The 16119-nt window shown below is 39.1% G+C and overlaps 1 protein-coding gene across 2 annotated transcripts in view; it reads left to right on the top strand.

Moving 5' to 3' along the window:
• Nucleotides 1–16119, top strand: part of MGAT4A (alpha-1,3-mannosyl-glycoprotein 4-beta-N-acetylglucosaminyltransferase A) — a 113052-nt gene that overhangs the window by 85532 nt on the left and 11401 nt on the right. For both annotated transcript variants that reach the window (XM_081254365.1, XM_081254366.1), the window contains 5 exons: nt 885–931; nt 1720–1833; nt 3578–3653; nt 11540–11654; nt 12769–12899. In XM_081254365.1, coding sequence (XP_081110491.1) covers nt 885–931; nt 1720–1833; nt 3578–3653; nt 11540–11654; nt 12769–12899 — 483 coding nt within the window. The remainder of the gene's footprint in view (nt 1–884; nt 932–1719; nt 1834–3577; nt 3654–11539; nt 11655–12768; nt 12900–16119) is intronic.

Raw genomic sequence — 16119 nt, 5'->3', positions numbered from 1 at the left:
TACAGGTTTGATAAATGTTTTTTTTCTGACTGATTAAAGTACTTTTGACTTGGGTTCTCATTATCAGCTTAATAATAAAATAATAATACAGAATAACACTGCTTTTTATTACATAGCTTTATCATGTAATGTCATAGTGTCTGAGGTATTATTTCCTCCCAACCGCCCCCCCCCCCTTTTTCTTTAAATAGGATAGGAAACTGAGGCTCAGAGCTTGACTTTCTTTAGATTATACAGGCCAGTAGCTAGAGAGGCAAATCTGGAACCTGGGTTTTATGATTCCAAGTGGAAAAATCTTTCCCTATAGCGTTCTGCATCTGTTATTTATTCACTCCTTACAGTTTGGATATTGCAGAAGAAGTAGAAATAGTTTCTGTGCTCACTTTTTTCTACTGAATTGAACGTAGACAATTGAAAACAATAAAAACTTAAGAATCTGCTTATTGTATGGGTTAGTACTCAGCGATATATAGCAGTGCAATACAGTAGAATACAGAAGTGCAAATCCCATAAGTTGTCTGAAAATTTCATGTTTTCAGTGAATGTTTTAATCATTAATTTTGAGTTCAGAATTAAAAGTTAAATAAAATATAAAGGTAAAAATATAAAAACATAGGGCTTCCCTGGTGGCGCAGTGGTTGAGAGTCCGCCTGCCGATGCAGGGGACGCGGGTTCGTGCCCCGGTCCGGGAAGACCCCACATGCCGCGGAGCGGCTGGGCCCGTGAGCCATGACCGCTGAGCCTGCGCGTCCGGAGCCTGTGCTCCGCAATGGGAGAGGCCACAACAGTGAGAGGCCCACGCACCGCAAAAAAAAAATAAAAAATAAAAAAAAATAAAAAAATAAAAACATGAATGTTTGTATAATTGTTTTTTTCTCTCCCAGACAGATATTGATTATGTAAATGGTGTTGTAGCCAACCTGGAGAAAGAGTAAGTTCTTCTTAATTATGGAAATGAAAATATTCTATTTACTATTATCTCTTGGCTTTTTGCTAAAAGAAAACACCTTCTTTTACAGTTCATTTTTTCTGTGGAGTTCAGTGTTCACTGGACCACCTATCATTGGTCTTTTATATTATCATAAAGTATGTGTATGTATATCAAGTTATCTGATGGGATACATTGGTGTATTTCATTTTGGAAAAGACTTGAATGTCATATATATGTAACACTATCAAACGACAATTTTTAATCTTGAAGACAGTGAATAGAGAGTCATATGAGATCACTTAAATTTTTCACCCTCTGTTTAGCAAGAAAAAAAAATTTCTGCTGTCAGGGCAGCTAGTCAGGTAGCAGTTTCAAACCTCAGTGCTAAACTATGTCTAAAAATCTGCAAAGGTTTATTAACAGTTTATTTTGAGTGGGGCACATAGCAGGTAACAGATGGACAGCTTAGTAAGTTGCAGATACCATTAGTTTTTATAATATTGTCTTTGTAGTTTTAAGAGCAGTATCATGAAATTAGTCCTGATATGGGTTTCTTCATTGAAATGTATCTCTTGTTGCCCCCAAAAGACATATCTTTTACTTTAAAGGGAAAGACAAAAGAGAAGCAAAGCTCCTTGTTTAAGATAATGTGGCTCTACCTTTGTCTATCAATATGCTAAAACCAGAGATCTTTTTAAAATGTATTTTTATGTTATACATGTAAGTTGATCATTAAGATATAAAATCCCACAGAACTTAAATAACTCAGCCAACCTTTCTCATGATAGATTTTCTAAAGAAATCAGTTCTGGCTTGGTTGAAATAATATCACCTCCTGAAAGCTATTATCCTGACTTGACAAACTTAAAGGAGACATTTGGAGATTCTAAAGAAAGAATAAGGTAAGCCTGTGCACCCTTGTGAGTATAATAGGTAATAAATGTCATCCTTGTTTATCGAAGCTTAACTCATTTTAGGGTTGAGCTAATTAGTTGAGAGCTAATGACTTTTTGATTATTTTATTGGAAATTCTGTGGAGTTTCTGATGAGAGATTGAATTTGGTAAACCTAATGAATTTTATAACCGTGCTGCTCTGTGTCGTTATAACTTTTCTTAAGAGTATATTCAGTATAACTCAAAAGTTAGTCCAGATAGAAATCTCATGTCTGTGTGTAACATAAATGAGAACAGATCCAATAAAAGTGATAAAAACAATAATACTCTTGTGCAGAATTGTATTGCAATAAAATCATTAGTCAATTGAATTTATTTATCTCTGAATCTCTAAAATTGAAAGAGAAACTTTCCTTGTGTTGTTATTAAAGACAAAGTAAGCTAAGAGATATTGGCATTATTTTGGGGTTGCCTATAACCAGAAAAAAGGACAAAAACACTGTGTTGGGAAGAGATTTATTGTATTTCTTGAGTTGTTAATTTGTCACAAAAACAGATATGTCCCTATAATTGGTTAATTATCTCTCAATAAATATAATGTTATTTTAAAAATTTAGGATTGAATTTGTTTGAAAAAAACTATGGATAGACTCATTAAATTCATATCAGTTGGTAAGGTATTTTCTGGAGAAGTTTACTTAGTGGTTCAAAGCTTTTATTGTGTGCTTTTTTTTAAAACTGGCTTTTAGAAAAACCACTTCTCTTTTTAACATTGGTCAGTGTGTTTCTGTAGACTGCCAAGAATTCACCAAAAGGACCTAATATTGTAAATTTTAATATGATGTTTTGGGTTTTTAAAGCATTTTTACCTGTATGTGAAGCACTGGTTCCTAGAGACATTAAGATATTACTGGAAAAGGGGGCTGTGGTCAAGAAAATTTGGAAAATATTGGATTAAAAACTTTTTTTCAACAAATGTATTTCCTGCTGAATGTTTAAATGCCTCTAATATACTAATACGTCTCTAGAAGAGGAATATGTGTCCTTCCCAAACTTACTTGACATTAGATTCCTTTTTTCCTCAGGACACCTTGAGGATTAGTGTTTTTGAGAATATATTTAGATAAAGCCTTCGTTAGAGAAGAGTGAATTCTCATTCACTCTCTCCTAAGTGGACATATCCTGTATGTGTGATATCCATCCATCTATTTATCTACCTACCTATCTTTCTAATACATAAATATACATTGTGTATATATATAATATTGTATATACAATATGTGATGTATATATTGCATATATGTATATATTATAAAATATTTTACATATTATAAAATAGTATACATCTAACCTTATTTTGCTAACTTTGAGTCTGATTCCTAACTTATTTTTATTTTTTTTTGGCTGCATTGGGTCTTCGTTGCTGCACACAGACTTTCTCTAGTTGTGGCGAGCGGGGGCTACTCTTCGTTGTGGTGCGCGATCTTCTCATTGCACTGGCTTCTCTTGTTGCGGAGCTTGGGCTCTAGGCGTGTGGGCCTCAGTAGTTATGGCACGCAGGCTCAGTAGTTGTGGCTCTCGGGCTCTAGAGCGCAGGCTCAGTAGTTGTGGCACACGGACTTAGTTGCTCAGCTGCATATGGGATCTTCCCGGGCCAGGGATAAAACCTGTGTCCCCTGCGTTGGCAGGTGGATTCTTCACCACTGTGCCACCAGGGAAGTCCCTAACTTTTTTGAAAATTTTTATTTCAGATGGAGAACAAAGCAAAACCTCGATTATTGTTTTCTAATGATGTATGCTCAGGAAAAGGGCACATATTACATCCAGGTAAGTGTGTATTTGGTTTTTTTTTCACACTTTTAAAGAAAAAGTAATATGAAGGGTATATTTTCATTAAAACGAAGTTTTGAAAGCATAAACCCTCTAAAATATATAAGATCATAACAGTATGCCAGAGCAGAAGGGTTGGTCACATCACTGAGAACATGGGCTCTGCAGTTCCACTCGCTGGTTTAGTTCATAATTATTTTGGTGGTCTTATGGTAAATAGTTGTTTTGTGCATTTCAATACATTTTCATTTGTACTGAAGATAATAAAGCTGACATTTAGTTCTAATGGTGCAACTTTTAGCAGCATGGCTAAAAGAGTAAGTCCATCATGGTAAGGGTTTTAAGTTAGCCAGGTAGGCAACAACTTAAATGATTCTAGGAAGCTCTTATTTCTTTCAAACCTCATTCTCCATTTAATACTTAAACTTAAATTTCACCACTGGAATTTCACTTCTTTAACCAAACGTCTTTACCCCTTGTTCAAAATGCAAATACCCCTGAGAGGTATATGGCACCCAAAGCCTGTCAATTATTTTTTTTCCAGTATAAAAAGTTTATTAGATCCTCTCCTGGGTGGATGTTTGGATGAGAGTGGCAAGAAGCAGCCCTGGGCCCTGAACAGGAAGGACATGATGAAGCAGCTGTTGGCAGGGGCTGGGGAGGGAAAGAAGGAAGAAAAGAGGCTGGCATCACATGGGAAGGTGGACTTCCTGAGGGCAGACTTTGTCTCCTTTGACACTGTACCTCGGGCCAGCTGCATTCAAGTGTGCGTGAACCCTTCGTTGGTTCACAGGATGGAAAATGGAAATGATGATAGAGTACAACATTGTCTATAACAGGATGCAACAGCTGTGCATATAAAAAAACACAATGTCCTAGATATAGGGAGTACCTTTCCTCTAAATACATTAGAGAAGTCTGATTTTAGTTTTAAGGTAATAATTGCACAGCATTTTATTTTATTTTGTTTTTTTTTGGGGGGGGGTTTTTTGCGGTACGCGGGCCTCTCACTGCTGCGGCCTCTCCCGCCGCGGAGCACAGGCTCCGCACGCGGAGGCCCAGAGGCCATGGCTCACGGGCCCAGCCGCCCCGCGGCACGCGGGACCCTCCCAGACCGGGGCACGAACCCGCGTCCCCTGAATTGGCAGGCGGACTCTCAACCACTGCGCCACCAGGGAAACCCAGCATTTTATTTTAATGTATACCAAATATTATGGTTGTTGAACCTTGCTCTTTGTTCTAGGGCCAATATATAAATATTTACATTATGGTCAAGAACTTTATAGAGAGAATTTAAAAGTGTAGCTATATCACTTTTAAAATTTTTTTCCAGTTTTCCTCCAAGGGAAGAATTAATGGAACCTTAAAGCTTTTGGGGGGAGTGTAGGAAAAGTTAATATTTAAAAATTGAGAAAAGGATGGGGGTTAAGAAAGAGGATGGTAAGGAAAACGTCCCCTAAGCAGGGTCAATATATGATGTATTATAACAATAACAGCTGCTATGAACTAACATTTATTGCATGCTTACCATGTGTCAGGCATTGTTCTTTAAAATTTATGTTTTTCACATATTAACTCATTTAATACAACCCTTTTTATAACAAGAGTGTACTGTACGTAGTCTTAAAACCTGTTTTGCTGTCATTTAACATACTGTAGACACCTTTATTATGCCAGTAATTATAGATTGGTATAGTTTTTAATTGCTTCTTGAAGTACCATTATTCAGCTATCACGTTGATCTTGTTGTTGGTCACTAAGATTGCTACCAGCTTTTCAGGTCTTTCACATATGGATCCACTGAACATTCTTTTTTTTTTTTTTTTTTTGCGGTACACGGGCCTCTCACTTTTGTGGCCTCTCCCGTTGCAGAGCACAGGCTCCGGACGCGCAGGCCCCGCGGCCATGGCTCACGGGACCAGCCCCTTCGCGGCATGTGGGATCCTCCTGGACCGGGGCACGAACCTGTGTCCCCTCCATTGGCAGGCAGACTTTCAACCACTGTGCCACCAGGGAAGCCCCCACTGAACATTCTTAAAATTACCCTATTTGCCCAAAAATTATGCCTTAGAAAGGAGGGAGTTGCTTTACCTTCAGGTCTTTACATAATGTATAGAATTCTCTCAGTGAGTTCATTATGATGTAAAGTATTGTAATCCAGACTTCATAATTATCCCAGGGATATGACTTCAAGATTGCATATGTTGGGGGTGTAACCTACCCAAGACTTTTTTTTTTTTAATTTATTTTATTTATTTATTTATTTATTTATTTTGGCTGTGTAGGGTCTTTGTTGCTGCGTGTGGGCTTTCTCTAGTTGCGGCGAGCAGGGGCTACTCTTCATTGCAGTGCACAGGCTTCTCATTGCGGTGGCTTCTCTTGTCACGGAGCACGGGCTCTAGGTGCGCAGGCTTCAGTAGTTGTGGCATGAGGGCTCAGTAGTTGTGGCTCTCGGGCTGTAGAGCACAGGCTCAGTAGTTGTGGCATGTGGGCTTAGTTGCTCTGCAGCATGTGGAATCTTCCCGGACCAGGGCTCGAACCCGTGTCCCCTGCATTGGCAGGCGGATTCTTAACCACTGTGCTACCAGGGAAGTCCTCTACCCAAGACTTTTAAAGAGTACTTTAAAAAAGGCAATAGAGGGAATTCCCTGGCGGTCCAGTGGTTAGGAGTTCATGCTTTCACTGCTGAGGGTGCAGGTTCAATCCCTGGTCGGGGAACTAAGATCCCTCAAGCCAAGCAGTGCGGCCAAAAAAAAAAAAAAGCCAGTAGAGACAGCAGTTACTCTGTGGTCATCACAGATGTACATCTAAAGGGAAAAGAAAATGTCAGCTGCCCCAGTGTTTTGCTTGTGGTTTGTAATGAAGTTTCCCATTACAGCAGCACACCCGGCTCCATAAAGTGCTATATCACAAATGACTTGGACTTGGAGACAGTCTTCTAGAAAACCGTATGATGATGCAGCCACTTCATAGGTGGTACTGCATAGTTCTTCCTTTATAACATAGTGATGCACTTTGTTGTCAGGTTGTCCCACTTTTAGTGATGCTGAGATTTAATCACTGGGTGTAGAGTTGTCAGTCTCATCTCTCCTTTATTAAACAGCTCCCAGCAGCCATTCCTCCTATGGTTTCAGTTTCCACTGATTATTTTCCCCCAGATCGCTTATTTCATTAGAGGTTGCCAACTGGTAATTTTCTAATTCTAAGGACTGTAATGTTCTTATAAGTAGAGTTCTTCTATAAGGGACTCTCCCTTAACCATTCGGTTATCTTGAAAAATAGTTCACAAAGGAAGGGAAGAATAAATGCTTGATTCTTTCTCTTAGTTAATTTTTATAGTTAATACCATAGCAATCTCCAGTGGTGACCATTTTTAGAGTGTTGTTATGAACTCATGGATTTTTAAAAAGAGATATGGTTTGCCTCAATCTTTGCAAGCATTATTCATATTGATGCTTGTATTGGCCCATCATAAGCCAGTGGGAATCTCTTCAAATTGGCTCTTGTATTCTTTTCATGTAAGTCCAGTAATCTTTGATCATTTCCTTGCTGACTGGCACATCCTGAACATTTCCTATCTCAGATCTAGAACCAGCCATTTCTCTAGGGAGCCCTGTTCTTTTCAGAGGTATATGGTTTTCAGGACCACAGTCTCTGTGCTTGAGATGCTTATTGCTGTTGTGTCTTTGCTTCTAGGTGTTTTTTGTTTTTTGTTTTTTGTTTTGCGGTACGCGGGCCTCTCACTGTTGTGGCCTCTCCCGTTGCGGAGCACAGGCTCCGGACGTGCAGGCTCAGCGGCCATGGCTCACGGGCCCAGCCGCTCCGTGTCATGTGGGATCCTCCCAGACTGGGGCACGAACCCGTGTCCCCTGCATCAGCAGGCGGACTCTCAACCACTGCGCCACCAGGGAAGCCCGCTTCTAGGTGTTTCAATAAGGAAAAGAACATTTTATTTCTCAGAAGGAAAAAAATTGCATTTATATTGATAGTCCCAATTCAAGTGTAAGATTATAGTAGTTTTATTTAACTTTTTTGAATTTTACATATATTTCTTTTCTCTTACATTGAAAGTCTTGGTTTTAGTAAAAATTAAATAACATAATTCTTTTATTCTATAGTATACCTAGAATGGTTTCAAAATAACAATACCAGTATCACTGCTAACCATTAGACTACTAAATGCAATTAAAATTTTTTCGTCCTTTTTTCCTCCCTAAGAGTATATCCTGATATGGATATATAGTCAAAATTCCGTGTTTGACAGTCACTCGACAAAATTCTTCATACTGTGTGACCACACTGACAACCTGATATGAAACTAGGTTCATTTGTTTCCATTTATATTCAGTTTTTAGGATGTTTTTTCCTTTTTAGTTGTAAAAAACACAACATTCCCAAATCAAAAGTTATATAAAATAAGATATATTTACAGAAGTCTCCTTTTTATCCCCGTGTTTTCTCCCTCTCCCATGGGTAACCACCATTAGTTTTTGGCTTCTCCTTGTACATTTAAAAAATTGGAGCAAAAAAGTAAATATAATATTCCACCTCTTTCAGATACTACAGTCGCATACTTCAAAAGCAATATTTTACAACTTGTATTTTTACTTCTCTCTATAAACTAGCGACTACTAATGGGATATATGTTAGATTTTTCAAAAAGTGACTCTTGCCATGATAAAACATTGATGTCAGAGAAGCACATATGTTTACTAAAAGACCTGTACGTGCAGGTTCATAGCAGCTTCATTCATAATAGCAAACCCTGGAAACAACCCATATATTCTTCAGCAGGTGACTGGTTAAACTGTGGTGCATTCGTACCGTGGAGTACCAAATAATGAAAAGACATGAACTATGATACACGACATCTTAGATCTCAGGGGAATTATGCTCAGTTTAAAAAGCCAGTCTTTATATAGCATTCTTTTTTAAATTAAATTAATTAACTAATTAATTAATTTTATTTTTGGCTGCATTGGGTCTTCATTGCTGCGTTTGGGCTTTCTCTAGTTGCGGCGAGTGGGGGCTACTCTTCATTGCGGTGTGTAGGCTTCTCATTGCGGTGGCTTCTCTTGTTGCGGAGCACAGGCTCTAGGTGTGCGGGCTTCAGTAGTTGTGGCTCGTGGGCTCTAGGCCTGCGGGCTTCAGTAGTTGTGGCTTGTGGGCTCTAGAGCGCGTGGGCTCAGTAGTTGTGGTGCACAAGCTTAGTTGCTCCGCGGCATATGGGATGTTCCCGGACCATGGATCGAACCTGTGTCCCCTGCATTGGCAGGCAGATTCCTAACCACTGCGCCACCAGGGAGGTCCCTATATAGCATTCTTGAAATGACAAAATTATGGAGATGGAGAACACTCTTGGTTACCAGAGGCTAGAAAGGAGGGAGAGGAGGGAGGTGGCTGAGGATGTAAAGGGTAGCATGAGAGTCCCTGTGACGGAACTGATCTGTGTCCTAGCTCTACTGGTGCTCCTGCACACGTACACGTGTTAAGATTGCATGGAGCTAAACACACAGACACACAACTACACACAACTGAGTGCATGTAAAACTGGTGAAATTTGAATAATGTGGTTGAATTGTATCAGAGTCAGTTTCCTGGTAATGATATTGTGCTGTAATTATATTGGAGGATATATATTGGGGGTATGTTGGGTCTCTATTATTTTTTATAGCTGCATATGAATCTACAGTTATCTTTAAAAGTTTTTTAAAAAGTGAAGTTGTTTGATGAGGTGTGAGAGTGGGACAAAGCAATTTTTCTAATTTAATATAAAAAATGTAAATTTTTGGTGGTAACCAAATTTAGTGTACTAAATTTTAAGTAGGCATTTAATTATTTCACCTACACTTCTGTATATTTAAATCAGTCCCAAGCTTGTTTTTGTTTTTTAAATTGGGGTATAGTTGCTTTACAATGTTGTGTTAATTTCTGCTATACAACGAAGTGAATCAACTATATGTGTACATATATTCCCTCCCTCTTGGATTCCCTCCCACACTCCCCCATCCCACCCATCCAGGTCACCACAGAGCACCGAGCTGAGCTCCCTGTGCTATACAGCAAGTTCCCACTAGCTATCTGTTTTACACATGGTGTATATGTCAATCCCAATCTCTCAATTCATCCCCCCCCGCTTCCCCCCACGTGTCCACACGTGTGTTCCCTATGTCTGCGTCTCTATTCCAAGCTTGTTTTTTAACCTACTTATTGGAAAAACTTGGAAGTAACTGGTATTGGGGGTCATCTTTCCTTTAGGCGTCCACAACCAATGTTTGCCTGTGAGTGTGGGCATCTCTTCTTTGGGAAAGCAAGGTTAGGTGCCAGCGGGGCTTTGTGCTTTGTCTGGTTTTCCCTCTGGCTTCCCTACAAGCTCTGAGGGTGTAAAACTTGTCTTTTCTGTTCACTGGTGGGTTCCCAGGGTTTAGTACTGTGTCTGGAACATAATCAAAGCTCAGTAAATATTGGGTGAGTCAAAATCGTACCTTTCCAAATATTGCTGCTGTTTCTTCACAGATAGGAAGAAAGCTTATAGGACTTAAACACATGAACAAATCTAAATACTAAAATAAGTGAAAATTACTTGCAGATAACTAGAAATGATAATGTGTCATTAAGAAAAGAAAGAGTTTTCTTATGATGTTAAAATCATCCATGGAAAAGAATATTAAAAATAATGTATATATGTAAAAAAATCATCTTATGACTAAAATTTTATGAAGGGAGATTTGGGGAGGAAGTCTTTGCAGATACTCATGATCCCTGGTCTCTGTCGACTCCCTGTTGAACTGGTAAACATTCCAGTAACACACGTGGTGATGGCAGAGCACATGCAGTTAACTGGCACTCTTAGTTGCTACAGCTTCTTAAGTATTTTGAAGATACCTTTTAAAATATAAAAAGAGAACTTTTAGGAACCCATCCTGCAGAAATGAATAGCACTGATATGAAGTGTAAGCATTGTTTGCATTGACAAAGAATGAGAAACAACCTGGGTGTCTGCCTGTGAGCAGGTGAATGATTTGTCCATCAATCCCAGGGAATAGTATGAATCTGCTAGAGAGAATGCTTTAAATACATACTTTTTAACCTGGAAAGATATTCATGATATATTAAGAGAAAAAAGCCAGTTTCATAATGTGATCCCTTTTTAATAAAAACATAAAGGTGGCAGGAACCTTAAGGTAGGTATGGGTCTACCTGTGCTGCATGCCCATATTGAAGGTGTCCAGTGGGTGCACTACCCACCCTTGAACATTGGTCACTTCTGCTAGCAGGGTGGAGGGCAGAGAAAGGAGAGCTGCTAGCTTTTTTCTTTTTTTGACTTATTACATGTATTATGTAAAAAGCAAAAAAAAAAAAAGAAAAAATTAAAAGGCCTATAAAATTCTTTTCCTTTGAAAAGAAAACAGGGTAATGTGAAATCATGTTGGGAGCCATAAAAGGACCCAAAGGAGTGGAGTGGTTTTGTTATTTCCCATGGTAAGGGAGTGGTTTTGTTGACTTGCTGTGTGCATCTGCCATTTTATTTTCCTTGCTTTCTTTTAATAAAATTTATTTTTATTTTAGTTATTTTTTATAATTTTTCCTTTTTATTTAATCATTATTATTATTATATATTTTTTGGCCACACCACGTGGCATGTGGGATCTTCCCTGACCAGGGATGTAACCCGTGCCCCCTGCATTGGGAGTGTGGAGTCTTAACCACTGGAATGCTAGGAAAGTCCTAAAATTTATTTTTTATATTTTCATCATTTTTGACCATTGTTTCCTTGATTGTCATTATAAAAGTGTGCTTGAGTTTTTCCATAGTAAAGAATGTCCTCTTTAAATCTTCCTTCTCTTTCTGGTTTATTAATATGATTGTTCAACTTTCTTTAGCTTGAAGATGATATTATTGTCAAACAGAACTACTTTAACACCATAAAAAATTTTGCACTTCAACTTTCTTCTGAGGAATGGATGATACTTGAGTTCTCCCAGCTGGGCTTCATTGGTAAGAAAAGTTTTAGATTTATTTACTTTTCAGAAAGAACTGTGACTTAGAATCTTAGACTATTTTTTTTTTACCTTAAAGTTGTCTTTTTCCTCTGGAAATGGATTGCTTTTGAGAAAATTTAATTTCGGTAAACTTCTGTGTATAAAATGTTGAAAGTCAACCCAAAATAGTATTTGGAGAGTTCTAAGATGGTAATTACTCTGGAGTTCTGCAAGGCAGCCCTGCTGGCTTTTCATGTCCACAGAGAGCCAGCCACTGTCCTGGGGAGCACGTCTGGTTCCTTCTTCTCAGACACTTCGAGTTCCTGTTTTAAAGCCCAGAGCTCTTGCTAGATTGGGTTTCTTTTAAGAAGAGTCCTGCACTAGTGGTTTTCTAATAGGAATTCCTGGTATTTGACATAGTACATGAAGTTCTTGTTCAGTCATTAATTTGTATTCATGTGTTGCTTTCATGGACTAGTAAGGGTACTTATTTTTAAAGTTTTTTTTCATTAACATTCCTAAAGTATCCAACTAAAGAGAATATGTTTAAAGTTGAAGGTTGAAGGAAATTTATAGATCTTAAAAAACACCCCAGAGAGTAACATTTCACTTCTTCTAATGCTTTAAATCTGTAAGTATTAGAGGCTGGGGCTTTGATCTTGTTGATCATTTATCTGAAAACTTAATTTAAGACTCAAAAAACATCTTTATTTGTGAAGGTTTCAGTGAAGACAAAATCAGGAGTCCTTGTTTTTTGCTTTTATTGATTTAGTTAAATTTTTTTTTTTTACTTAAACCTCTTAAGTTCCTTTTTTATGGGAAGAATTTTAATAAGACATGAAGGAAAAATCTCCAGCTTGCTTCTTGAATCCTTTGAGCTGGTAGTTGTATGATAGATTCTGTAATGGAGAAAGTTAGGAGTTCAGTACCTTCTTCTGTTTATACTCAGGTGACAACTAAACTTAGCTAAAGCAAGTTTGTTTTTGATAAGACAGGTGGGGAAATTATTGACAATGATTTATAGTTGAAAGCACAAGCTTTAGTGTATTTGTTGTACGGATTTCACTCATTTAAGCTATTTTGATGCTTGGCTTCTTTATTATAGTTACTGATTGGGAATATCTTTTCAGGTAAAATGTTTCAAGCGCCAGACCTCACTCTAATTGTGGAATTCATATTTATGTTCTATAAAGAGAAACCCATTGATTGGCTCTTGGACCATATTCTGTGGGTGAAAGTCTGCAACCCTGAAAAAGATGCAGTAAGTTAATTTCTTATGCGAGTGGAAGAGGCTTCTTTTATGTTTTTAGTGAAAGTGATGACTCTTAGGGAATCAGATGTTGTAAACGAACAGTTAAAAAGGTAGCATGGACATATACACACTACCAAACGTAAGGTAGATAGATAGTGGGAAGCAGCCGCAGAGCACAGGGAGATCAGCTCGGTGCTTTGTGACCACCTGGAGGGGTGGGATGGGGAGGGTGGGAGGGAGGGAGATGCATGAGGGAAGGGATGTGGGAACAGATGTATATGTATGACTGATTCACTTTGTTATAAAGCAGAAACTAATAAAAAAAAAAAAAAGAAGTTCCTGTTCTGGAGGGACTTTTAAGTCAGTGAAGCGCACCTTTCTTTAAATTGCTGATGAATGTTTATTGTGTCTTGAGGCTCTGGTGTTTCCTTGCTGTTGGCCGTATCTGTCCTGTGTGTGGGGGGGAGTTGTTTTGGTTTTCTTCACATCCTCTGTCAGCTTTCTTTTTTCAAATACTTTGGGGACAATATCGGACCCCAGCACACCTGGATATAAGCAATAGAATGGAGGTCATATTTTATACCAAAACAATGACAAGTCAAAAGTGTACCTTTTTGTATTGTGTTACTTTTAAGAAGCTAGTGATATGCTGACCTTTGGGATGTTGGTGACAGGTAAGTAAGTGAACAATGACTTTTGCTTGGACTATTCAAATATTAAGTTATCTCCATTGAAATCTTATTGTAGAAAGTAAATATGTTGGGCTTCCCTGGTGGCGCAGTGGTTGAGAGTCCGCCTGCCGATGCAGGGGACACGGGTTCGTGCCCCGGTCCGGGAAGATCCCACATGCCGCGGAGCGGCTGGGCCCGTGAGTCATGGCCGCTGAGTCTGCGCGTCCGGAGCCTGTGCTCCGCAACGGGAGAGGCCACAGCAATGAGAGGCCCGCGTACCGCAAAAAAAAAAAAAAAAAAAAAAAAAAAAGAAAGTAAATATGTTTTTCTTATCTAATTTGAATTGTATCTCTGGAAAAATTTTTAAATTATTGGCTATAAGCATAAATAAAATATGAATACACATTCTTAAAAATGAATGAGTCACTTTGATATGTAATAACAAGGAAATCTTTATTATAAGCATATGTCATTACAGTGTTGACTTATTCTCACAAATAAACATTTAATTTGATTTCATGACTTTATATTCCCTAGAACAGTTTGATCATCCTATCTGCCAGTTAGTTTTTGGGACAGCCTCTTCAGGTGTCCGTAAGCTATTGCTTTCTCTCTCTTTTAAAAATAACCACTTTCTTAGAGCAAATCACGGTGTGTAGCGAAATAGCAGAGTACCAGCTTTCCAACAATGACTGAACGTATAAATCGATAAGATCAACTCATTTTTATGATGTAAGCCCTTACCTGTATTTTCTTTGTGATTTACAGGAATTTTTATTATAGGACACAGAACAATTCATGTCATCTTTACATTTGTACAACACACTTGCCTTTAATTGGTCCTGTGCAGTTTTATCTCATATGGTGGTTAGGTTCTTAAGTGAGCTTGTGAGGTGAAAATCTCTGAAAGTAAAAATTAAAACCATGAAGATACATTCTTTCACCCTTCTTTCTATGGCCTGTAATTTTTCAGCTGCTTCCACTAGGATGTCACAGAAGCTGTCACCACATACTTGCTGGCCCCAGGATCACATCCCTTTGACAGTGGTCTAGGAGACCCTTCCATTCACACTTATTTCACTGAGCATAATACCCTCAAGGTTCATCCATGTTGTTGCAAATGGAAAGATTTCATCTTTTATATGTTTGAGTAGTATTCCTGTGTGTGTGTGTGTGTGTGTGTGTGTGTATACACAGCACATCTTTATCCATTCATCCGTTGATGGGCACTTAGGTTGTTTCCATATCGTGGCTCTTGTAAATAATGTTGTGATGAACACAGGGGTGCATGTGTCTTTTCTGATTAGTGTTTTCGTGTTCTTTGGATACATACCCAGAAGTGGGATTGCTGGGACATATGGTACTTCCTGGTTTTTTGAGGAATCTCCATACTGGTTTCCACAGTGGCTGTACCAGTTTACATTCCCACCAGTAGTACCGAGCAAAAACAAACACGTAGTTACAAGGACAGGGTAGTGGTTACCAGACGGGACGGGGCAGGGGCTGAGTGGAGGGGTGAAACGGGTAAAGGGGGTCAACTGTATGGTGATGGATGGAAACTGACTTGGTGGTGAGAACACTGTAGTGTATACAGAAGTAGAAGTATAATGTTGTGTATTTGAAACTTAGATAATGTTATAAACCAATGTTACTTTAAAAAAAAAAAAAGCATTCACACATTCTTCCAAAGGTTTATGGACCCGCTTTGACTCTTCGGGCCCGAATGAATGTGTCCTTCCTTGCCTGTGTGTTGAGTGGCGGGCTCCGTCTCAGGCACTGCTGCTTCTCCTCCTCCCTCGCCTCCACCATCCCACCTGCCCTCTCCTCGCTCCTCGCCCTTCCTCTCCTTCCCTTACCTTCCCTCTCCTTCCACTTGAGTGTTTTATTTGTGTAAATAAAATATACAGTTTCATCTCTGCTCTCCTGTTAGCAATAATGCTAATGAAGTAAACCTCTTGAGAAAAATTAGGCATTTTAACACCCAGGAAATAATTGGAGGTCTTTCAAAGTGGAAATGTCTTATACATTTGTCTTTTTTTTTTTTTTTTTGCGGTATGTGGGCCTCTTACTGTTGTGGCCTCTCCCGTTGCGGAGCACAGGCTCCGGATGCGCACGCTCAACGGCCATGGCTCACGGGCCCAGCCACTCCGCGGCATGTGGGATCTCCCCAGACCGGGGCACAAACCTGCATCCCCTGCATCGGCAGGCGGACTCTCAACCACTGCGCCACCAGGGAAGCCCCCCATTTGTCTTTTTCAGTATGTTCTTGGCCCAAAACTTATAAAAGTCATTGAAAATGGAAAGGGTTTCTAAAAGCATGACAAGGTAGCCATGGCTGTCCTGAAGCACTGAACTAATGAATGCATGAGAGTCCTGCCAGGGCTGTAGGTCCCACACACCATGATCACACGGGAGCAGGTTATAATCGAAAATCTGGGCCATGGGGTGCTTAGAGCTGAAACATAGGTGTCCCCCAACTGTGCTGAGTTGGATTTGTCTGTTTTGATGTTGTTTCCTTGCTTGTAGTCCACTTGCTGGCTCACATTTTCAAATTGCTT

This window comes from Mesoplodon bidens (genome assembly GCF_964165515.1).
Source record: "Mesoplodon bidens genome assembly, chromosome: 14".
NCBI lineage: Eukaryota > Metazoa > Chordata > Mammalia > Artiodactyla > Ziphiidae > Mesoplodon > Mesoplodon bidens.
The sequence above is the reverse complement of the archived record's forward strand: the minus strand, read 5'-3'. Positions and strand labels throughout refer to the sequence as shown.